Here is a 24,311-nt window from a genome sequence, read left to right as displayed (position 1 = left end):
AATCGAAAAAAACAATCAGCTTCGCTCTAGAAACACCGTACACAAAACCTCAAAAGGATCCAAAATGGCGACTGCCGCGATGCATCACGATATCGTGTCTTATGTAGACCTTATGTTTATAGACCTCGTTGAAACTAAAAGTTGGTCGAGTACCCACATTTTAATATTTAAATTTCTAAGTATGTACGAGAAAAAAACAATTTTTAATGTAATCGTTTTTAATTTATAGAAATCTCCCATTTAAAGTCTAAAATTTTAGTAAGATCGGTAAATTGGGAATGGAGCAATGTAATGGAATTTCATCAAACATTATGAAAGTTTAATTTTACGTTTATATTACGATTTTCTTCCAATAGAAAATAACATTTCAAATGAAATATAAGACAGAAATATATTTTCATATTTTTATTTAATCAAAGCATAATAAATAATTCAGTTTATATTTACGACGCTAGGGGGAGAATGCTCCGGTAGGCTTGATGGAGTTTGAACGTGAGAGGTGTTATGACATCTGTAAGGCCGTTTTTTTCAAAAAAATAATAATTTAAATCTAAATTAAGCACTAGTTTTATCGCTTAATTAAATTGAAAGTACTGGTTTTAACTTCTTACAATACATTTAACAATTTTGCGCTGTGTTAATGTTATAGCTAAGATTTCATGCTTGAGAGTTAGTTATTAAGGGTTTTAAGGATTTAATAATTAAAACTGTTCTTTCTTAATTCATACTTTCAGGAGCCAACTACTCGATCCGATAATGGTGTAAGAACTTTACCTATACCTACTGCTGCTATCCTTATTCTCTGTGTCTCTCTTTATGTTCTCATCATTTTTATTCTTTACCTAATAAGAAGATATCTAAAGGTACCATTTATATGTTTATTAGAATATAAAATCAATAATATTTCATTTAAAGTAGTAAAATTAAGTATATTGCTGACATGTGCTGCATTATTTTATTCCCTTAGTCGAAAGGAATGTGCAACAATCCCTGTAGTTCCGGTTTTTCCTGCGGATGCGGATGCTGCAATAAATGCAGTAGACTCTGCGACTGTCAGATGATGTCGTGTGACGACTGTTTGGATGTTTGTTGCCCGAGAAAGGTGGGCAAAAACTACTTTACCGCCCATTTTTATAAGACATACGCTTGCCAATGGCTGGAAAAATAACTAATGCCGAATGTGCATTTTTTAAGAAGGCCTCTTACGAAGAGTGGTAGAGTATTGACTTGCTGCTCCGAGGAATCTGGGTTTGCGTCTCGATTGGATCCTCGAAAATTATCACCATCGGACGTCACTGCGGGTTTGACGAAGACGATAATGAACACCAAAATTGGCCTCTTAAAAAAATGCATATTTGCATTAGTTATTTTTTAAACCAATTTACAAAATTTAAAAATTTGCTCTTTTAAATAGAAAATATTGATTGATATCTTTAAATAGTTTTATTTTGAAATAGTATTCATCAAATTTTACATATAACTATTAAAAAATATACACATTATTTTTAGAAACTTCACATGATTGACATCTGTTTCTGTTTAAATCCCGAAGGAATTTGTAAAAATGTAAGTACTTCATCTTAAATTCGGTTTATCTTTAGCATTTCCAATAAGTTAACATTAATTATAATCTGCATATAAATTTATTAAAAGTCTTATCAAAGAGAATTCTTTTTATTGATAATTTCTTCCATATTTTCAAAGATTAGTTTTATTTTAATTAAAATTGAATGCAAACTTTATGAAACTGACTATTTGCTAAGTAATTGATAATTTACGAACAATTAGCTTCATTGTGTGACAAGTTTTTACACTTGATTATATCAGTTCCTACATTTGATAATACCATATTGACACTTTTGCTAATCATCATGTTTAGTTATGAGCAACACTTTTCTTGCTGGCATGATTAGATGTGTCGAGAATTTTTTAATGAAAATGTGGAAACTTACCATTGACTTTATATAAAATATCTTTACAAATTTCTTCTGTAATCATGAGAAAATTCCTGGAACATAATATGGATATATTAAACATTAAAGTATTTGTTAGAGCAATAGTGTGTGAACACTGCAGTTGTGTTTGATATCATTGCAAATTCATAGCAAGCATAAAAGTTAAACCAATATCACCAGGCATAAAATTGTTTTAAATCAGTGATGTTAGTATTTTGATGTCCAGTTGAATGAGAATCATTATGTGAAGATTTGTATTATTTGTGGACAGTTTGTATACTATTTGCAAGTACGGTACAGTACATTCTATATAACTTGATAATACTTGCAGATAATTAATTAAAGAAACACTGTTTTTTTGGCATTAAATACTTTAATAATAATATAAAACAGTTATGCTAGTACTTTTGACATTGTACTGTTATAGTCAGTTTTTCAGTCCTTTTTCTTTGCCTGAAGATGACATTAATACAATGTTGAAAGTACTAGTGTAATTGTTTTTTTTTTGTTACAAAGCACTTAACATAAAAAATAGTGTTTCTTCAATTAATTATTTGCAAGTATTATCAAATTATTGCTTTCCATCAAAATTCAAACTAAATTGCTGTAAAATTCTTGTATTATATCTTATAGACATTATTTCAGTAAAAAGAAATCAAAGGTTTATGAGTGATTCTTTGTGAGATGGAATCCTCCAAAATTTATCTTCTGTAGTGTGAATGATTAAATCACATTGTAGAAGATAAAATCAGAAATAAGTCATAAAATTAAAATAATGTTTTTCACTATATAAGAGAAGAATAAAAATATATTTAGACAGAAGTTTAGACTTAAAAGATTTAGACTTAATAGTTTTCTAGATATCTCTGTAATCATTTTTTGAGCTTTTGAACTGTTGATCACAGTTAATGGTGCACTTTTATATTGTTATTTTAGAACAAACATCAATGAATGTAAAAAGGAGCAAACAACATTATGAATAAAATCTATTTTATACCATTAAAAAACTTCAAATAAAACCTTTGCTTTATTGATTCGATTGCAGTTCTCAATATTTCTTTACAATAAAAATCACACTGATTAATTTAGGTCCTTTGGTGATTATCAAAACTTTTTCAATACCAAAATAGATATTTTTATATTGGAATTTTGTATTAAAGCCATCAGAAATTCTAAATTTCTTAAAAACTTGTTACTTTTTTAAAATCATCAAATACTAATAACATCAACTAATAATTATTATTAGGGCCGGATGGCCGAGCGGTCAAGGTGGCAGCCTACCGCTCTGGGGGACCCGGGATCGAATCCGATCGGGTCGAATAATCCCCAGGAATTTTTCGGGGGGGTGGTCCATTCGGATATGTCGGGCCCCGTCCCTCACCACCCGGTCGCCCCATTGTGGGCCTGGCCGAACCCATAATGGGCCTTCTAAAAGAGGCCCTCTTAGTGCCCACAGGGCGGAGAGAGTTAAAAAAAAATAAATAAAAAATAATTATTATTAAATTTATTTAATGATTGAAACTAAAAAATCAAACCTTCTATTGTTAGAAACTAAATATGCTTACATAAACATCTTAAACCCAATGATCGTATACTATTTTACTATATGCAGCAATGTCAATTTTGTATTCAATAATTTAGTCATTACAAAAGAAATATTCTTTAATTCAGATTTACCTTCCTATTAACATCTTTGTCTGTTATAATAAGAATTGAAATTATATTTAGATCAATATTAGTTAGATACAGTTAATCCTCTAGTTTTGAACAACTTGCTCTTTCCTACACAATACTTTGGTACCTGCAATTCACCTTTTCTTTTACCAGATTCATGTCATACACTTTTTGGGCAACAAACAAAAATCTTTAGCTGTTGTGCAGGGGTGATTTCAGATAGTTTTGATATTGTATCAAAATAATTTGCAAAAATGAATTTTCATTCTGTTTTCAGTTTAATTGCACTTTTAATTATTTAAATAAATTTATACTTTTCATTTTTGACCATTTATGCCCTGTAGGCATTAACAAGGCCTTTTAATCAACCAGGCTCACAATGGGAGTGGCTGTGTGGTGAGGGATGGGGCTTGACATTTATGGGACAGACCACATCCTCAAAAAATTCTAGAGATTTTTCATCTCCTGGATTCAATCCTGAGTCTCCCAGAACAATAGAATGATGCCCTTAACTATCTTGGCCATCTGGTTGTCATAGTTTTATACTTGGTTTTCCAAAAAATGAATACAAATCAACAAATTTATAAAATACATATATCTTTTCTCATCAATTTGATGAAGCTATTTATAAAATAATTGTTACATATTATTTAGCATGATTTTCAGATTCAACAAACTAGTTTAAAAAGTTATTTTTATCTATCACACAAATTTTTTCAATACTTTTCTCCAAAAATTAATAATTTTTGTATTTATTTAATCATCTTATTGCATTCCATTTTGTGTTGCACTTATTAAAGTCAGATAAACATGACCTGGAGATACTCTAAGATATTTTTGGTTGCACAACTTATTGTTCAAATATATTGTCAGTTATACTGCCCAGACTTCTGTCAAATCTTTGTTGCTTGACCAATTACTTCAGAACAGTGATGAACAGTATTTTGTGGGCTGCATGTATTTTTAAATGCTTTTAGTTACTTTGTATTGTACTCAAATTTCATCTATTTATAATTAAGATAGAAGGCTAAAACTTTGAGGCAGTGAATTTTATTTATTTTTTGTGTGATAAAAAGTAACATACATGATGTTTGTTACAATGTTAAAGTAGTAAAAATATTCTTTTTGATTAATAGTAATGGCTTTACCATAAAGGAAAGATATTTAAAATTAACAAAGTTAAATAATAATACTTTTGTTAAGTGGCCAAACCTTTATGAAAGGTTTTATATACACTGCTGGCCATTAAAATTGCAACACCAAGAAGGAAAACAAATAAAAAAAAAGATATTTATTGTATGTAAACAGTATGGCATGAAGGCAAAATGATTACATTTGCAAGCAGTTTGGGGGTTTACAGGGGTGTGAAATTAGTAGAAACAGTTTCCACCCCTGGCAGCTAAAATGGGCCTTATCCAGTTAGGCATGGAGTCAAACTGGGCTTGGATGACAGAAACAGGCAACTCATTCCATGCTGCTTCAAGTCTATGCCACACTTCATCAACCGTATTAGCTGGAGAGGGGTGGCGGGCCAGTCTCTCAGCAACCCATGACCAGATGTTTCAATTTGTGAGAGATCTGGAGACCGTGCAGGCCATGGCAACAATTGAATACCCTCTGTATTGAGGAAGGTCAGAACATGACATGCAACATGTGGCCTTGCATTATCTTGTTGGAAGATGGCATTTCGCAGGCCTCGAAGATACGGCACAACCACTGGACATAAGATGTCAGAAATGTACCAATCTCCATTCAAATTACTGTCGATCTGAACTAGAGATGTGCGTGTCGTGTACCCAATGGCTGCCCATACCATCACACCAGGTGCAGGGCCCCTATGCCGATATCGAATGCAAGCAGGCGACGAGCGGTCTCCTCGGAGCCTCCAGACACGTATATGGTCATCAGAATGCTGCACACAGAACCAGGACTCGTCTGAAAAGACAACATTGTGCCACTCCTGTATCCAGCTTTGTTGTTGGGAGCCCCAGAGTTGCCGTCTCTCTCTATGCTGCATTGTCGAGGGAAGCCGAAGTAATGGTTGTTGTGCTGACAGTCCATGCTAACCAGCTTCACAATAACGTCAAGCACAGGTTTCATGTCCAAAGCAAATTTACACAGGGCTTCTTGATGTATGATGCAATATAGAAATATAGCATTGTTATCTGGATATTTTTCATTAAAGATCCCAACAAATCCAGATTTTTTCCCTGACATATTTCTCGCTCCATCTGTTGTTATACTACATATGCAATTTATAGGTACTTTCAAAGTTGAAATTCCTTCCACAAATTCATGAAAAATATCTGACCCTGTTGTAGTTCCCTTCAACGACCTCATGAATACTAGTTCCTCTGTAATACAAAATTTTTCGTCAACACCTCTTATAAATAATAGCAACTGTGTAGTATCATTTAGATCAGAGCTTTAATCCATAGTAATTGAGCAGAATTTAAATTGGCCAATCTTTGATTCCAACTATGATGATGTTTTTATCTATTGCTTCGATTCTAGAAGTCACTGTTTATGCTTTTTGTTTTCTTTCTTCTTCGGTCATGGCTCTAATCTTGACATCGTTGCGCTTAGAGTTGAAGTGTCGTGAAATGTTACATTTTTTGTACACTGCTACAGTTTTGTTGCAGATGAGACATAGTGGTTTATCCCTAAAAACTGTGAAAAAGTACTTCCAAGTCCATTTATCTTTAAAAACATGATAAACTTGATTCTGAGTGTCATACTCAGAATCAACTTTACTTTTCTTAGGTAACATCTTAGGGCTAAAATTTTTCACAATATGCAGAGTAAAACTAGCAAACCGCCAACGCTAAGACAGGTCTGAATCAAGAAACGTGTTTCGATATCTAGCCGTGTTGCCAATTTTACTTTTCGCTACAAAGTTACCAGCAGCCAGTGCCTCTCACTCTCAACATAACATTGCAATATCTAGGATAAGTCAATAAATCTGTATGTCGTCACTGATATAAAACGAAAGAGAGGAAAAAAGAAGAAAATATTTATTTTTCTTATAGCCTGTATTCTTTTTTATTCGTCAGATTAGGAATAATGTCACGCGGGCCGGAAAGAACATTTCAGGGGGCCGCATCTGGCCCGCGGGCCTTAGTTTGCCCATCACTGGTTTAGAGTATCTTATTAAGCATTAAATAGGGGAAATATGGACTTGAACTTGCATTAAGATCTTTTTTTTGCTTACATCATTAACCCCTTTATTGTGTTTCAGGTCTTTATACAAATTTTTGTATTACCAATTATTTTCATACCTTGTCATATTAATTTAACTTACTTGTATAATAATTTTATGAATTTCAAATTTATTATTAAGAATTACATCTATTTTATTTTATTTACCTAACAGGGTGTTTCAGGGTTTTGCAGCTGTCAATCTGGATGTGAAAATATCAAATGTGGATGTTGTGAAATATCTATAAGGAATACTTCTACGGGAAGATAATTTGTTACATACAACTGTACAGTACAAAAGTTAACAAATGGTTGCTTAGCAACTATTTTTACTCATAGTTAATAAGAATAACAGCACACTTAAACTTTCATAATGTAAGCCGTGCCATTCTGTTTATGTAAATACTGATAAATCGTGAGCAATACCGATACGGTGATTAATGTATTGATCCAAAATCCGTCCACGTTTGTTACTTATACTTTGTCGGTTGGCATTCAAATCGGAAACACGATTATTTTTCTCCTTTAAATAATCAATTTTTGAAATTCAATTTAGTTTGCTTTTAGATATTTTATATATTTATATAATAATTTATTCTTTTTAAATGCATTTTTTAAAGATTGAGAAATTATATAGGGTGATGCAATTAAACAATTGATAACTGGATTGTCACATAGTCCAACATAACATTGCTTTCGACTTGTTTCGTAGGCTCACAATTAAATACAGTATTACAGAAAGCAATTATTTTAAAGATTGAATAAATTATTTCCAATATGTTGACTTGGAGCCAATTTCCTGAACAAAATTGTTATATATTTTTTAATTGCACTGCCCTATATAATTAAATTTATGAAGCCGAGATTATGCCTTCTTAAATGATGATCATTTTATTTTGTAATGCTGCTACAATTTCAACTGATATAATAATGTGCAAAATGATCAAAGTTTGATATTAAAATAACTATTATGTTTGAAACTATAAACTAAACAATTTATAATTCTTTTAAGCTTTTGAAAAGTCTTCATTAATTACTTCCAAACTATATCTGTATTCAATACCTTTAAAAACTGATTATAATGTTATATTTTTATGAATAAATTCTAATCTGAAAAATTTTTTCTGTATTTTTTATAATACGTACAAGAATAAACACACACAAAAAACATCTGGAACATTTGATTTTTGCTGCTGAATGGACTGTCTAACCAATATTAGTTTTCCCTCGTATGTATTCCCGTAATAGTTAATAGAATCACCGCTGAAATTCCAATCACTGTTTTATTTAAAAAATTTTTTTTTTATCAGTGGTTTATAGTGAAAAAAACTCTCTCTGTAATGGTGCAAATTTGTTGTAAGAAAAGTTTTTGGGTTTGGTTAATTAAAGGTAATATTTTAACACTAAAAAATTATTAAAGCACGTATTTTGGGTAAACTTAAGAATCATTCTCTGGTCTATTTTATCGTGACGGTCTAATGTGATTGTAAAAATAGTTTTTATATTAATTCACTTAAGTGGATTTGCATTAAAAACAAATTTATAAACATATATGATACATTTAATTTACAGGGTGAATATTTTTTCTTATAAAAAAATATGCTTTTTTATGATTAATATATAGTATGATTAAATACAACAATATCACAAAGTTTGCTGAATGATGTTTTGATAGTTTGCGAGAGATAAGAATTAGAAGGCAACCTCTCTAATACATCTGGTAGTTTGCCATCAGATTCTTTTAAAGAAAAATCTGAAATAACAAAAAACATTACATTAGACATGAAATTTAACAGTGCCCGAAGCAGTTTAAAATTGCTTAGTTAACTAAATGTACACACAAATTTTGAATTATCCAGAGTTTAAAGAACTATAAAACAATTATCCAAACATTATAACATACCTGGACAATATAACAAAACGCTGTTAATTACACAAGAATGAGACAAACACACTTTTCCTAATTGCAACAACAAAGTTGCCACATCTTCACATAGTGGAGGAAAGGCTTTACACATTCTCACTAGTGCCGGTAGAGCAGGAACAAATAAGACAGGATGCTGTTCGCTTGGGATAACTAAGAAGAAATTTTCGAAATTATCATATTGATTTAATAATGAACAATCATTTGAATATTCTTAGTAATCAGTTGTAAGTTTTATAAATGATCATTAAAGTTTATATGATTATTATGTAAACTTTAATGAAGATTTATGTATGAAGAAATTATTAACAAACTTGTAAATTAAACGGTCTTTTTTTAATTGTTAACTTGTGAGAACATAATTTTTATTAATAATACAGCAACTTTTCTTATTTAATTTAAGTAATACTTCATATCATTATAAAAATGTAATGCAGGATTTCATTTTATACTTTCGATCAGATGTTTGTTATAATGTACAATATAACAAAATTTATTTTTATACTTTGAGAAGAAAATTATGTCATGTAGACAATCCTTGACTTTCCGAAATTCAACAGCACATTTTTCACATGTTTTTGGCTGAAACACAAAAATTTTGTTCATTATCATGCAATGATGCATTAAACCACTTTTGGATTTAGTGACATAGTAAAAATTAATTTTTGCCTGTTTCCATTTCATCTATGGTTTAACAAGGTTAATAATTTTTTATGCATTGTAACATTCACTGTAAAACTCTAAAATCTTCCTCTGATTTTCAGCTCTTTGGGAACAGAACTCCAATAAGCCAAACAACTATTGTATTATATCGGGCTACTGTGATTATATTTAATTAATTTCTAAATAATTTGTCCTAGAGGGAGACGTTAGGTACCATCTCTAAGACAAATTATTTAAAAATTAATTAAATATGATTGTGAAAAAGTAGTCAGATATAATCCGGTAGTTGTTTAGCTTATTATAAATTTATCTAGTTTAGAGATGTTTGTGTATGAATGGAACTGCCTTTATGATATGCAACTCTGTATTAAAGTCAAATGTCCAACAGTTGAACAATATTTTTAGGAATATATTATGTCAAAATATATGCTGTCTCTATCTTTAATATACAGTACGGAAAATTTGGAAATTTTTGGATTCCATGAATTTATTTTATTTTTTTCTGTACTATTAAAAGCATTTAACTTAATTTCATATTTTACCATTGTAATTATATCATAATTATATAATCAAGAACAGAAACACAAAATGTACACAGTAACTTACCTCCTAACAGAGTATGTGCCACATTTATACATAATTTTGCTATGCTAAGAGATTTTGGAATAGCATATTCAAGACATAAATATGATGCGAGTTCTATTGCAAAGACCTTCAATAGAAAATTTTTGTGTTAATATTTTTCCAAATTGTTATATTATTTATTTATTTAAAAAGAAAAAAACTAATTTACCTGCTTTTCTAAATGAGGCTGACTAAGTAATTCGGGTATAAAATCTAAACAGATATGCATGGATGGAATAGATGAAACTGTCACAGAAAGCAGTTCACTAGGATAACCCTAAAATATATATTACATTGCATAAAATTTTAATTTTATATTGTTAAATTAATAAAAATAATAGTATAAAGGTATTAAAATTCTTATAAGTTATAAAATATGAACTACAATTTCAATTATAGCTGAATTATTATAATATTTTAAATATATCAAGAATCGGTGTTGGAGCAAGTGTCGTGGCTCTAGTGAAAAAATTATTTATAGGTCAGCATAAATTTTGTTAATTTATGTGTGTTTGCATATATCCACACTGTATAATTTTATTAGAATTCAGTTTATTAGATTTACATATCCCTAATAGTGGAAAATCTAGCTAAAACCAGGCAGTGCAGAACACAGGGATATTATGTATTATTATTATTAAAAATTATGTAACTGAATCTCCAAAGACCCGAGTCTTTGGAGACTCAGTTACTGTACTTAATAAACTTAGCAAAGAAAAATAACATTTGTAAAAGTATGAAATTTTTGTATATCAATCTGAAATTCTTCTGTGATATGGCAATATGTTCATCCATGTTATTTCTATTTTTGAATTTTTTGAGAAACTAGAGATGAAATTATTTTGCTTTAAGATGAATGATTTCCATGAATTCTAATTAAAATATTATCAAACTGATATCTTTCAGCATCTGTTAATTATATCTACACTTTTGAGAACATGCAACTTATGCAGAAATACTTGAAGTAATCACAAACATCAATGTAATTTAAAACAAAAAAAAAAAAGAAGAATTATGAAAAATGTTGGTAAGGTTTTAATAAATATTAATATAAATTTAAATAATATATAAGATTTTATGATGTACATGTGTTAATTTACTATAATTAAATAGTTAACTTTACCTGAAAATGTACTAATTTAGCTAAATGAGGATCTGATATGAACACTTGATGTACATGAGAACAAATTAAACTTTGAACTTCACGTAATTCTGTTAAAAGGCCATTTTTCTCCTGAAACAAATTAAAAACAATTTATTAAAAATTTTGTTTCCAAATATCCTTCTAAAATCCTTTTAAATAATAGAAAAATATTGAAATTGTTTAACATACCATAAAATTTAACAATTTCGGTGGATTATAAGCTTATATATTCTTCTATTTTAATCAATATAGTCTTATAATTAATGTAGAATGAGTAATTTTTCTAATTTAACATTTATTAATATGTATGCTATTATACATAGCTATGTGGAAGGCATTGATTAATAAATCATTGAGATCATTATCATTCTACATTTCTTGCTGCTTCATAATTTTCAGAATAAAATTTATGACTTTATTGCTTAGAGTAAGATTATACATATATAGTAGGTACTGCTTATTGTAATTACAGATATCATCAGAAACAACATAAATAACTTTTTCAAAAAATGTTTTTTCATAATCAGAAATTTTATATTTACTATTATGTCATTAATGTAACTTTAATTTGCTTAGATGATTAATAACAGCCAACTGACAAAACAAATATGGTTATAAGCTATAATACTCAATAAAAATGTTGGCACAAGTCTGAATCAATTTAAAACCATCCAATCATACAATATATTTACTCTTAATACATTAAAATGTTCATTATAATCTTGTACTCAGTACTGTAGTTTAAATTTAGACTTCTGGCATTTGTTACCTCATTTATAGGCTATTGTTTGCTGTCGTCGAAGACGACGATCTTCATTGCTGTTTAATTAAAATACATCTTTGAATCTCTTATTTGCTTTTTCTATTAAGCTAAGATTTTTGCACAAAAGAACACTATGATACGTTGCAAAAATCAGTCAATTCAATGCAGAGTAAACAATTTCATAGCCAGTACTATGCAAAATTTTGAAAAACAGACTGAATATGGAAATCAAAAAATAAGAACTAAAATCACAAGAGAAATTTAACTGAAAAGTTAATAAAGTTTAGTTAGATTTGAAACTTTAATTTACTAATATCTGTGAAAAAGATTAATCTATTAATGGACCACTAATATGCCATAAAGCAGCAGAATTAGTTAAAAATATGAGAAAAAAAAGTTTTATTGCAATCTATGGGTGATTTAATCTGTAGAGAAAATGAAAAAAGATTGTGGACAAACTCATTCGTGGTGAGGAGAAGAGTTCTGATTCTGCATTGGCTGAATTGTCGATAAAGACAGAATGACCAAAAATTATTTCTAAATATTCATTGAGGAATATCTACAATGCAGATGAAACAGCACTTTATTTTTGTGCAATGCCTGATCTTACTTATATGTTTAAAGTGCTTAAGGATTTAAATCACTAAAGGAACATATTACAGTTCTCATTGTCATCCTAATATGCAAGGCCAGAAACAAACTTCTAGTGACTGGAAAAAGTGAAAATCCTAGATTATAAATCCATGCTTACTGGTGAATTACTGTTCAAATGGAAATGGCTAAATGACATTTTTAACAACTGCTTAGTTAACTGGGGTGTAAACTTGAAACAAAAGATTATTTTGATGGTAGACAATTGTACAGAACATTCACAATTCATATTGACAATGTGTTATTAAAAAACATTATACAGTAGAGCATCAATTACCCAAATTTCGATTAACCGAAAGCGTTCCAGTCGGCAAATTTAAATTTCCACTAGTGCTATGGCGCTGCAATATTTGGCTATGTCTTGGGCTATTCCAATATTATTTTTGTTGGTGTGCATGTTTTAGCTGGCAGCACTGGTGCAACCATGAGAGGGTACTTAAGGACATGCCAGGATTTGAACGAATTTCAACATGGGATAGGTTAATAGATTTTTTCATACATAATTGGTTATCCAAAAAATCAATTATCCGAACAACCCCAGTCACGAATTGTTTCGGTTAATTGATGCTCTACTGTAATAATACTCCTTCCTGCAAATACATCATCACTGATTCAACCAAAGAATAATATCTGACTTAAAGGCATACCTACAGAAATGAAACATATGCAAAAATTTTAGAACTAGATGAAAATCAAAGATGAACTGATTAGTGAAATTCTAGCAGTAGAATAGAAGTATATCTTTTGGCAAGGTCATGAGATCGTGTCTGAGAAGACTATTGAGAATTTTTTTAAATTAGTCTGTTGAAGTTTTGTCTATTGAAAAGGAGATCATAAATAACACACTAGAAGATATTACAAAAGAAAAGTTTAAAAACTGGTTGGTTACTGATAGGAAAATTCTACCATCTGCTTTAATGGCATCATTAGAAATACGCCAAACGTTTACTGAAGAAGACTGAGAATTATCTGATAAAATTGAAGGAAATCAAAATGCAGATAGTCTAGATTAGTGGAGCTACCTTTTTTGGATGATGGTCACAAGTGGACTTTAAAGGCTTCAGCAGGTCACATAAAAGCCTGCTGAATATCAACATATTCCATAACTGCCAGTACTCTAGGTACTAAAATAATATAATTATGTTAAGAATATGAAAACTAATAATATATAGGTTATTTTCATCTTTTCACTGGTCAACTTTAACTTGAATATCCTTCATCGTGAATATCAAATTAATTGAGTTGCGTAATGGCTCAAGGTAGAAAACAGGAAATTACATTGCCAAATTCCCAAGGAGCCATATAGACCAGGTATAAGCAACCTGTGGCCAGCAAGGTCATCTGTTGATTTGTCTAGATCCTTCAACAAATATTCAGATGTGAAAAGCTCTGCAAGTGCTTTATAGTGTACAGTACAGATATATTGCATTTTGAAAATATTATGAAAATGAATATTTTATTAATAAGACATTGCCAAAAAATAACCAGTAAACAATGCTGGATGAACTACTCAAGTAAATTATTATTAGGGTTGCCATGTGTCCTACTTTTCGGTAGGACAGTCTTACAATTACAATAGATTGTCCTATTTTACGTTTGTAAACAAATAAAAACACTTTTATGTTCAAAAATTAAGTCATTTTAAAAAAGAACCAAAGAACATTCAATTAACTTCTGAATGCACATATAGGATTTTGTGAATACAATAAAAATCTTCATTGACAATAATATTTTCCTCCAACAATGAAAGCTTTCATTTTAATACAAACTTCTATTTTTGGTCCTGGTGGGAAGCACTGTAATCACCATTGTATTTTGTTTAACTTATCAAAGCAGAATTGCTTACAAGCATCAGTAGTAAAAGCAGTTGCATACAATTTCTTGAAAAGGTATAGAATGATGTAGAAAACTATTGAAATATGCAAACAATGACAAAAAGTATAAGTTCAGACATAATCAATGAACAATAGATATCTGTATATACAACATTATACAGTGGGTGATCGGTTAATGAACAAATCAGATAACGAACACCTCACAGAACAAACACAAGAAAAAGCAATGTAAAATAATGAATACCAATTAATTAAGACCAATCCGTATTCATTATTTTACCTGTTGCCTGAAGACAAGGTCTTCCCTTGTCTTCAGGCAACAGGCAACAATTCGAAACTTTTTGGAGTGCAGGAGACGTCAACATCAACATTCAACCCAGTATATACTGATCAGATAGTATTCCTCCAAACTTTGTAATTCCTCTTTTATTTTTCTGACAGAAACAATTCTTTTATATTATTCGGGTGGGCACTCATTAAGTTTTGTGTCAGTTTTTATTTTCTAAAGGTGAGAGTATAATAGCAAAGGTAGAGTGGACAGAAGATGTCCAATGTTGTTGTGCAGTATGGCTTGAACAGGTCTACAGTAGGCTGCAGTTCAATCTTATCTAAGAAAGATACTAAGTATAATCAAAAAGACTCAAGCAGCTAAAGGAGTAACAAAAATCACATTTGAGAAATAAAGAACATTGAAGAACTCATAATGGAACTTGAAACGGATCTGATGACAGAAGAATGCCAAGAACTCTTAAATGAAGAACACCAAGAAACTTGGCGACATATGTTTTCTTCTGAAAAAGAGGATTAATGCCAATATCTGCTGTTAAACATCTTTTGAAGTAGTGAGAGGATGTCAAAACAACGGTTAGAACGGTTAGAATGGCATCCAAACCAGGTTGAGGTTAATAGGCTTAGGGATCTCTACAATTACAATGCTATTAATCACTTCTGAAAAATCCTGAAGAAGAGAGAAAAGCAATCAACATTAGACAGATTCTTTAACCCCCACAAACAGAAAACACATGACTAATAAAAATGCAAGACTGTGTATATATGTATTTTTATTATTACATATAAATAAACATAATAAATAGTTATTAGTGTATATTTTTTATTTTTTGGGGTCTCCAGAACAAATTAATCAAATTCCCATAAAAACCTATGGTAAACTGATAATCGGTTGACGAAAAATTTGGATAGCGAACAGTCTTGGAACGGATTATGTTCATTAACTGATCACCCACTGTATTCAATTATTGATAATTATTACTTAAATTATATAGTGTTATGTTAAGTTATTGTAATTGTCACCTAAATTTATCTGAAATAAATCATAATTTTATTATTAATATACCATATATCTCGGCGGATAAGACGACCTTCAGATAAGACAAGGTATACATTTTCGTCAAAGTTTTATAGTTTTAGCATATATCTGTCCTATAAGACGACCCCCAAACTATCAATGGCCTATGAATTTAGTTTAGATCAGTGATCATCATCTGAATAATAATACTGTATAACGTATACGAAATTATAAACGGAATACGTAATTTTTCAAATGAACAAATTTATTTTCTTGCATCTGGCAGCACTGCCTTGTGATTGTTGCAAGCATTCACACTGATTTGGCATTCGGGAATAGCCCATACGATGTTTTTGTGAATGACCTTGCCTATTCACAAAAACATCGTATGGGCTATTCTATTTTGTGGACATGTCCTACTCTCTACTAGTAAATAATTACAGTTTGTCTGTTTTTTTTTAATGGTTTTAATTTATATAAATTTCATTCTAATTTTTTGTATCTGTCCTATAAGACGATCCCGGATTTTCGGGGCCTTTTTTTATGATTCAACTATCGTCTTATCTGCCAAGATATACGGTACTTAATTTTCTTTTATTAATTCCTTTGTTTTTGGATGTCAATTTATCCTACATAGAGCATCTCAATATGTGGCAACCCTAAGTATTTGTTTAACCCTAAGTTTAATTGTTTTAACACATTTTTAAATTATTTGATTCAACAAAAGAATTTCCACTGTGGTCTATTTACATTCACCACATAAAGTTATCACTCAGTTAACAGTATGGGCTATGTATCAAAGTGATTACAATAAGAATCCTACTGTACTGTACATGTGAGCACACACACGTGTACATACACAATTTTTTTTAATACTAAGAAAACTATGTAATAAAAAACTACATACTATTTGTAACATCTTATATAAAGAGCATAGTTTATTAGTGTATACATTTCTTAAACAAGTCTCTTAAAGTGACCAAGCATTGTCCCTAAAATGCTACATTTGGGTGAAAAGATATACAGCCCTCCCTATTCATGGCCAGCTTCCAATAGCACTGAATATCCCTTAGAGATCACCCAATGAATACCTGGTATTCATTGGACCTAAAGGTACTAAAGGAGGCTGGATTATCTTCATACTTGTACAGACCATGAGAGGTAGACTCTACACAATAACAAATTTATAAATTTGATTATGAAACCTATGAAGCAGCATAAAGTTTAAGATGAAATAACAGATTTGTCTAATCATATTAAATAAATTTAAAAATTTACTTTATCTTCAGGAGATGGCCGACAGCATTCCAATAATATCTGCACAGCAGCACTTTCTTGGGATGCAACAAGTGCTGAGCGAAGTTCTTCTCGATTCTTATCGGTATCGACTTGATTCACTTTGTCTATCGATGGATGCTCTAACATGTGATGAGCCAAATGTGTGCGTGATGCAGCTAAAAAGGCTTGCAACATATGAAGAACAATTTCCAATAAGGGAGCACATCTAAAATTTATTTAAAAATAAAATTATAATCAATATCAGAATAATCATAATTAAAGAGTAAGTGTTCAAAGTTTACTGTAGAAAGAACCATTTGGCAAATTTCAGTCAAACTTGGTACATATACTGTCCTGAGTATCCAGTTTTGAAAATTCCCCCAAAATCAGTACAGTGTATATCAAATATGGTTAAAATTTGCCCAATATTCTTTCTTAGTTCTTTCTACATAGAACTCTGAACACCTATTGTTTAATTATGATCACTCTATGCATAAATGAAATATATTTACAATACGAAAGAAATTACATTTAAAAATGATTAAATTACCTAAATATTCTTTCATCACATCTTAAGACATGCAATGGATCTAAAACAATATTATCCAAGGTTAAGGGTTTAACTACTGTAGAAGGAAATCGAGGAGGTTGCAATGCATTAACTGTTATGAGCCAGAGACGACGAGGAAATACTCTGTTTAACTTCCACCAAAGTCGCTTAGATTTTTCCAGAATTTCTCGAGGTACATTGGGTTCGAGTAATTTTTGTAAATTATTCACAAAAGGCAGAGCAAATGGCCAAAGTTGATACAATGGCAAAGTTAATAAATATTCTAATTGCTGTAACAATTTATATGGACAATTTTGTACATTCTGGAAAGCTAAAAGCAAAATAAATAAATTTCATCAGAATAAACAATCAAAACCATGCAAATAATCAAGAAAAATAATTTAACATAATCAAGACAAAAGATTTTAAATCTTTTTGCAGTTCAATATTCAGAAAGATTCAATGATAAAAACTAAGAAAAGTAAATGCTATACAGATTTACAACATTGTTATAATATAATTAAAAATAAACTACAATTAATGAATTGTACAAATTGAAAATTATGATCATATTTTCAATTATAATTATATTTAGTACTTTCAGCTAACCAATAACAGATGGTAATATTAATACATGTAAATTAATTTATATTTTTATATAAAAGATTATGACTTCCAACAAAGCAAAAAATCTGAAAAATAACTTATTCTTTACTCTTAAAAGAAAGTAGGATAAAATCATCTTGGTTTAGATAAGTTTAAGACTTAGAAAGCAATTAGTTAAACAATATTTAGCCTGAGCAATTTTACTGAAGTTATATGAAAAATTCCGAGTGATTTTTGGATGAATATGAATTATAAAATGCTTTTGTTAGCATAATAAAAATTTTGCTAACAAAAATAGTGTTGTATTACAACAAAATAATAAAATTTATTATGAATTATGCAACTAAAATTTTGTTTGTTTTGATATTAAAAATTGATAATCAAAAAATTTCCAAATCAATCATTTTTAAAATTCAAATTAAATAAATTTATTTTAATTCGTGAATTTAAAAATTAAAATTCAAAATAAATTACTCAATTTTTAAAGACTAAGGTTTTTAAAAATAATATGAAATGTTTAATTGTTTTATTTTTTTTATACATTTGGTCAATTCATATATTTTTAATTATTTCTATAGGGTATAACTGAGCTCAGTGCTCATATTCTAAGGATAGATTCTAAGGTTAAAAATAAGCCTAAAATCCTGTATAAAAGTTTTTAAAATCCAATTTTGGAGATATGGCCTACCAAAACTTCCCATCTTATTTATTATATTTAAACCTCTCACCAAAAAGACAAGGTATTTATTTTTCACTTGTGTATTACCGGCATGTACAAACTCAATCTTTTTATTTTAATGTTGAAAATTGTTTTTCTGAATACATGTTAGCAAATGTGCATGAGTCACTGATTTGTTGTATGCAATTATGCATCCACATCTGCAGAGGACATTTTGAGTAGTTCTTGTAAAATTATTCTATTTAAGGAAAGTTGTTCTAAGTTTTGAATCCTGTTTTCAATTAACCTGAAGCAGACCTCGGGTGAGGCCAAAAACATTTGTTCCCAAAATTTTAAGCATTACCGGAGATAAAGGTTTGTTGAGTGGGAGTGTTTATTCTGTTTAATTTTGCAAAACACCAAAATGTTATTCAAAGTAAATTTACATTGAAAAACTCTTGCTATCCAACTATTTTTTTTTTTTACTGTAAAACACACAATGCAAAATCATAAAGTGGATAAGGCTTTGTTAATATTTATTAGAGTAGGCCTTACCTTGGCAACATTTTCTAGCCTTAATCAGTTGACAGAAGCATAAAAATATACAAAATTACTTTAAAAATTTGACAATTCTAGTGTTTGTACTTTAGCAGGCAAATTGAAAAGTATGTTTTCTGGAAGGCCACATCCTGAAACAAAGCAATTTTGAAAAATCTTTATAGAAGATTTTAGGCTTATTTGTGATCCTAGAATCTATTCCTAAAGTATTGACACCAAGTTCAGTTACACCCATGTTTCAAATATAAAAAATATTTTTATATTTGAATATAATTTTTAAATCTTTTTGTTGGCCACTATATTGAAAGGACAATATAATTACAAGTATCCCTCGTATAACATGATAGTTACATTCTGAAAAAGTGCCATGTTATGTGAATCTGTGCTATACGAAACAAAGAACTAATGCAAAACATAGAGTTACATTCCAGAAGTTAGCAAAAGTATACTATTCTTTTCATTACTAAGAGAAATACATTTATTAAAGCAATTGATAATTTATTTCCAATTAATAACTATCTAACAATCACAACTGAAAGTACTGCATTATGCATTAATATTAATTTTAATTAAACGAGGGTGTTTTCTTTTTACAAAGTATCATCATCAGCTTTTTTCTTCAATCAGAAGTATCAGAAAATTTTCATATTTTTTATTTTTATCATAAAAAATTTTTTATGGATGACGAAATAAAAAAATGTTATTAATCAAAAATTTGTTCTAGTGGGTCACGTTTGTTTGGTTGAGTACCGAGTGACTTTTTCCACAATTTGTGTGTGAACACTGAATTGTTGAGTACTGAGATACCGCTGTATTTTGTTCGCCATTTTTACTAATGAAGTAATCATTCATAGGCAATTAATACCTAGGCTTAAAAAAAAGACTAATAATAATAACACTTACCTAAAAATGTTTAAACAAACTTTAATAAGTACAAAGATTAATCTATAAAAAGAAAACACAGTGACAGTCTTAAGAGCTAAAAGCTGAAAGTAACTACAATGGCACCTGGTTGATAGGAAAGTTAGTGCAAATTTTTTCTTCCCTGTCCTATCAGTTAACCTCATTAAAGTAAACCTGACAAAAAGCACAAAATAATTTGAAAATTTCAATATTCTAAAGTCAGTAGCAAATTTGCAACAACATGGATGCTTACTTAAATTTAAAAAAATATATTGAATAACAAAGTTTACACTTAAAAATTGTGAAATTTTGTATGGAGGATTTCCAAAACTGTGTTAGAGCAAAATTGGAAGTCGTGCTGTACGGGGATATCCCAATTTTCAAATTGTGTTAGAGTGAAATCGTGTTGTAAAAGTACTGTGTTGTACAAGGAATACCTGTAATTTAACAGTTTATAAACAATTATTTATACCTTTGTCTAATGTTTCTTTAGTGCATGGAGGCCATCTTCTCTTTCCTCTTATGGTAATAAAATCAGTACCCACTTTATTTCCTTCTTCTGCCAGCCATGATTCTACAAGACACAGATGTGGACAATTAGTTGCTAATAACCTCAATAATGGCGAAAATAATCCAGCATACATCTGCTGATCTTTCTGTGCTTGCTGTAATAAATAAAATATTGGTAGCTGAGACATAAATTCAGATGTGTATTTCTTAACTTTTCTTCCACATGATATGATCATTTTCATGTTTGAGAGACGAGTATCTTCATACAAAAGTAAATAATATAGCAGTAATAACTGAGATGTCAATGAAGCCGGCTTTTCTTCTTTATCAACATCCATAGCTTCAGAGTCAATTTGATTACCAATTTTTGATGAAACATCATGGGGTATAAACACAGAATTTTTAAAAACCGATAAAATTTCTTCTTCGGTGATTGGTTCATTTGTAGTGTCATGTGTACCCTTTGAACTTGGTATAAGAACAGAATTAACATAAACTTCAATTAGGGCAGGAAGGACTGGATGGAGTGGCGGAACTGTATTGCATATTTGTTTATAAATCCAATCTTTAATAGGTACCTATTTCAAAAAATTTAACATTTTGAAGAATTATCTAAACTTAATTATTATATACCTAGATGAGAAATTTTAGTTTCAGAATATTACCTTATGCTTTGTAAATGCCCGACTTTTCAGTAACTGATGTATGCAATGAACTGGAAGAAATCCAGATGTATTTCGACTCAAGTTTGGAGTTACCGGTACTTTCACAGCATGTGCAGTGACAATCTAAATAAAATGTATTATTTAAAGTTAAACTATAATCATTACAATATAAAAATATTTAAAATCTTTAATGATTATACAGTAAAACCTGCAAGAAGTGGAACTTCCCTAATACACACTTGTGAAAGCTAGAAAATTGCATTTATTTCAGTACTATCATCAAATTTTTTTCACAAAATAGTCTGTCTAAGATAGAACATGTGAGACCCAAGTGAAAAGCTACATGTATTATTCTTCTGTTATAACTTGCAATAGTTAGAACCTGTCATGGGCAGAGACTTAAACAAGTACAGTACAGTAATACCTCGGTTTTCATTGACTTCGGTTATCATTGGTTTTGGTTTTCGTCAATTTTTTTGCAAAAAATCTGTCTCAGTTTTCATCAATTGCCTTGGATTTCGTTGGCGTGCCCAAGTGATATTGCTGCTAATTTTGCAAAAACAAAGGGCGACCCATGCATTTTCCAGCTCAGTATGATGTTTTCTCATTGTGTGAGCATTACCCCTCGATGGCCCACCATTGGCCAAAGTTTCCATTCCCTGAACATTGTGAGTTCGGTCGTGGGTTTGTGCTTCACCAGGACGGGCTGGCCGCGTGGAGTTTTCCAAATTTTCTCCATGTCTGTAATGCCTGAATAGGGGCTAGTTACTCTTAAACAGACCTCCTGGAAGGCATTATTCCCTGTGATACGACCATCATAAATGCATACAACTACTATTACATGACAATTACATCACTTTGCCACGAGGCAATATAGGCTAGAAGCTCATGTCCAACTAGCTTCCATAAGACAAGGCATGTCTAACCCCACATGTCTAGCCAAACAATTCTATCGCTTTCCTTTAGTCTTTTATATTAATTTCTTATTGTATTTAACATTATGTTAATTCTCTATAAAATGTGTTTTTGGTATATATTTTGGAGTGTCTAGAATGAATTAATTGGATTTACATTGATTCATATGGAAATAATTGCCTCGGTTTTTGTCGGTTTTGGATTTTGCCAATTGCTTTCGGATGGATTATTGAAGAAAACTGAGGTATCACTGTATTAAATTGAAAAGCCTAACAACAACAATAAGTATGAAATTGATTCTATCAACATTTATTTTGCTTATATAATGATGAATTTTAGAAAATATTTTAGTTAAATAATATAATTGACATCAACAAATTCATAAATTGTTCAAAAGCATGTCATACATGATTAAGGCCTTAGACTTCTCTTGGCTGTACTTAAAAATTTTCCAGTATGCAAAAAATAAAAACTTTGCTCTATTCAATTCTGCCTGACTTCAGTAGAAACTTCAAAAAATATTATTTTTTCTGTTTTAATGTTATATTTTATGTATTTCCTGGCTTAGGTCTGCTCTGGTTTTAAAACAGCAAAGGATTACTCTGTTTTTCCAATCACTTTTAATGTGTTAATCATTACAAAATAAAAACATATTATCAAAAACATTAATCATGACTAAGACAGAAGACAAAAGGAACAAACACAGAAAGGGCTCAAGTGCAACAAAATTCAAACAAGATAGACACCCAAGATAGCATCTAAAATTCTATATTTTGTGAGAAATCAAATAAATTTTAGTTAAAATATGTGCTTTTTTTCAGTTGAGAATATATACATGAATATACATGAATGTACATTTTATTTTCAGGGCTTTTTTTCTTTTATTTTGAGGTAATTTCAATGAATGTAGCAAATACTATGTCTAGATTTAAAATTAGTAAAAATTACATTCATATTTTGAAACAATGATGACTCTCTTATTCAAGCCTGCCTAAGATAGAAAACTTGACTAAACCTGAAAGCTTATAGAGTCTTGCACAATTCTCCTTTCACAGATTCTACTGTAATAAGGAAATATAATAAACTTTCATTTTAAAATTTATTTTTAAAAAATAACCATTAAAGAAGAAACTTTATTCTAGGCACTAAAAACTATGTCCCCAACACTCAAACTCTATTATGTTCTTTATTAGAGACTTTCAGAGTGTTTATTTTAACTCCTTAGTATTTTTTAAGCTTCTTGGTCCATCATCAATGATCAAATTACCATAGAAACTTTGTGAAATTTGACAATATCACACAATGTTATTCGTTCAAGTTCAATGATGTTTGATTAAAATAGTTCGAATTTGAAAACTGATGACATTCTATCTAATATTTGTGAAGTTGACAAAGTTTCTTCAGTAATTTTATATTAATACCAATGATGAGCCAAAAGATTTGAAAGTACAGTACAATCTCAGTAGTCCAACCATTTGCTAGATTGACACATCCAATAATCCGACACTAATCAACTCTCAGGTACACACTGATGCCAAGTTACAGACAAGCTTTCCACTAGTTCAAACTCAATTCCTACTAAATTTTTCCACCTTTCCATTAAAGTGACATGATATTGAGCCTGAGTTTGAGCATGATATTAAACATCATTACATTCATCATCTTAGGCTATTCAAAAAAAGTACAAAATCTTAAAACACAGTAATATATAAATGTAAAAATATATCCCTCAATATTTTCCACTGAAAATACCTTACTGCTACTAAATTTCCTACTAATTTTAATGGAAATCATCTAACTTGGCAACACACTCCACTACGTGTGTGCTCAAATGACAAAATAGCAGAAGACAATTGAAAATTATTTTAAAAGGACTGATGATTAATTTGAGAACTCTAAAATACAGTAACATATGATTGCTCTTTCATATA

General features: G+C 29.9%; 2 protein-coding genes across 4 annotated transcripts in view; one reads left to right on the top strand and one right to left on the bottom strand.

Annotated features, from left to right (window-relative positions):
* Positions 1–455: 455 nt before the first annotated feature.
* On the top strand, positions 456–7,945 carry LOC136980138 (uncharacterized). Of its 2 annotated transcripts, none has more exons than XM_067276174.1 (5): positions 456–513; positions 735–863; positions 968–1,102; positions 1,510–1,566; positions 7,003–7,945. In XM_067276174.1, the coding sequence occupies exons 1-5, from the start codon at positions 505–507 to the stop codon at positions 7,096–7,098; spliced, it is 426 nt and encodes a 141-aa protein (XP_067132275.1). In that variant the 5' UTR covers positions 456–504; the 3' UTR covers positions 7,099–7,945. The 2 variants fall into 2 exon arrangements, with proteins under 2 accessions (XP_067132275.1, XP_067132276.1); XM_067276175.1 differs by having other exon boundaries at positions 485–513; positions 735–761.
* A 404-nt stretch (positions 7,946–8,349) lies between these two features.
* IntS2 (integrator complex subunit 2) overlaps positions 8,350–24,311 on the bottom strand; it is a 41,274-nt gene continuing 25,312 nt past the window's right edge. The window contains exons 10-18 of one of the 2 annotated variants that reach the window (XM_067276184.1): positions 21,466–21,588; positions 20,763–21,378; positions 17,566–17,896; positions 17,016–17,241; positions 11,162–11,272; positions 10,208–10,315; positions 10,021–10,126; positions 8,731–8,904; positions 8,350–8,580 (exon numbers count right to left, since the gene is read on the bottom strand). In XM_067276184.1, coding sequence (XP_067132285.1) covers positions 8,441–8,580; positions 8,731–8,904; positions 10,021–10,126; positions 10,208–10,315; positions 11,162–11,272; positions 17,016–17,241; positions 17,566–17,896; positions 20,763–21,378; positions 21,466–21,588 — 1,935 coding nt within the window. In that variant the 3' untranslated portion in view covers positions 8,350–8,440. The remainder of the gene's footprint in view (positions 8,581–8,730; positions 8,905–10,020; positions 10,127–10,207; positions 10,316–11,161; positions 11,273–17,015; positions 17,242–17,565; positions 17,897–20,762; positions 21,379–21,465; positions 21,589–24,311) is intronic. The other variant, XM_067276185.1, reaches the window with a different exon arrangement.

The sequence above is a fragment of the Centruroides vittatus genome, unplaced genomic scaffold (genome assembly GCF_030686945.1).
Source record: "Centruroides vittatus isolate TY-2023 unplaced genomic scaffold, ASM3068694v2 contig_680, whole genome shotgun sequence".
NCBI lineage: Eukaryota > Metazoa > Arthropoda > Arachnida > Scorpiones > Buthidae > Centruroides > Centruroides vittatus.
The sequence above is the reverse complement of the archived record's forward strand: the minus strand, read 5'-3'. Positions and strand labels throughout refer to the sequence as shown.

Coding starts and splice junctions, on each gene's coding strand:
- LOC136980138 (XM_067276174.1), top strand. Junction 864..967: donor TAATAAGAAGATATCTAAAG/GTACCATTTATA, acceptor TTATTCCCTTAG/TCGAAAGGAATGTGCAACAA. Junction 1,103..1,509: donor ATGTTTGTTGCCCGAGAAAG/GTGGGCAAAAAC, acceptor CATTATTTTTAG/AAACTTCACATGATTGACAT.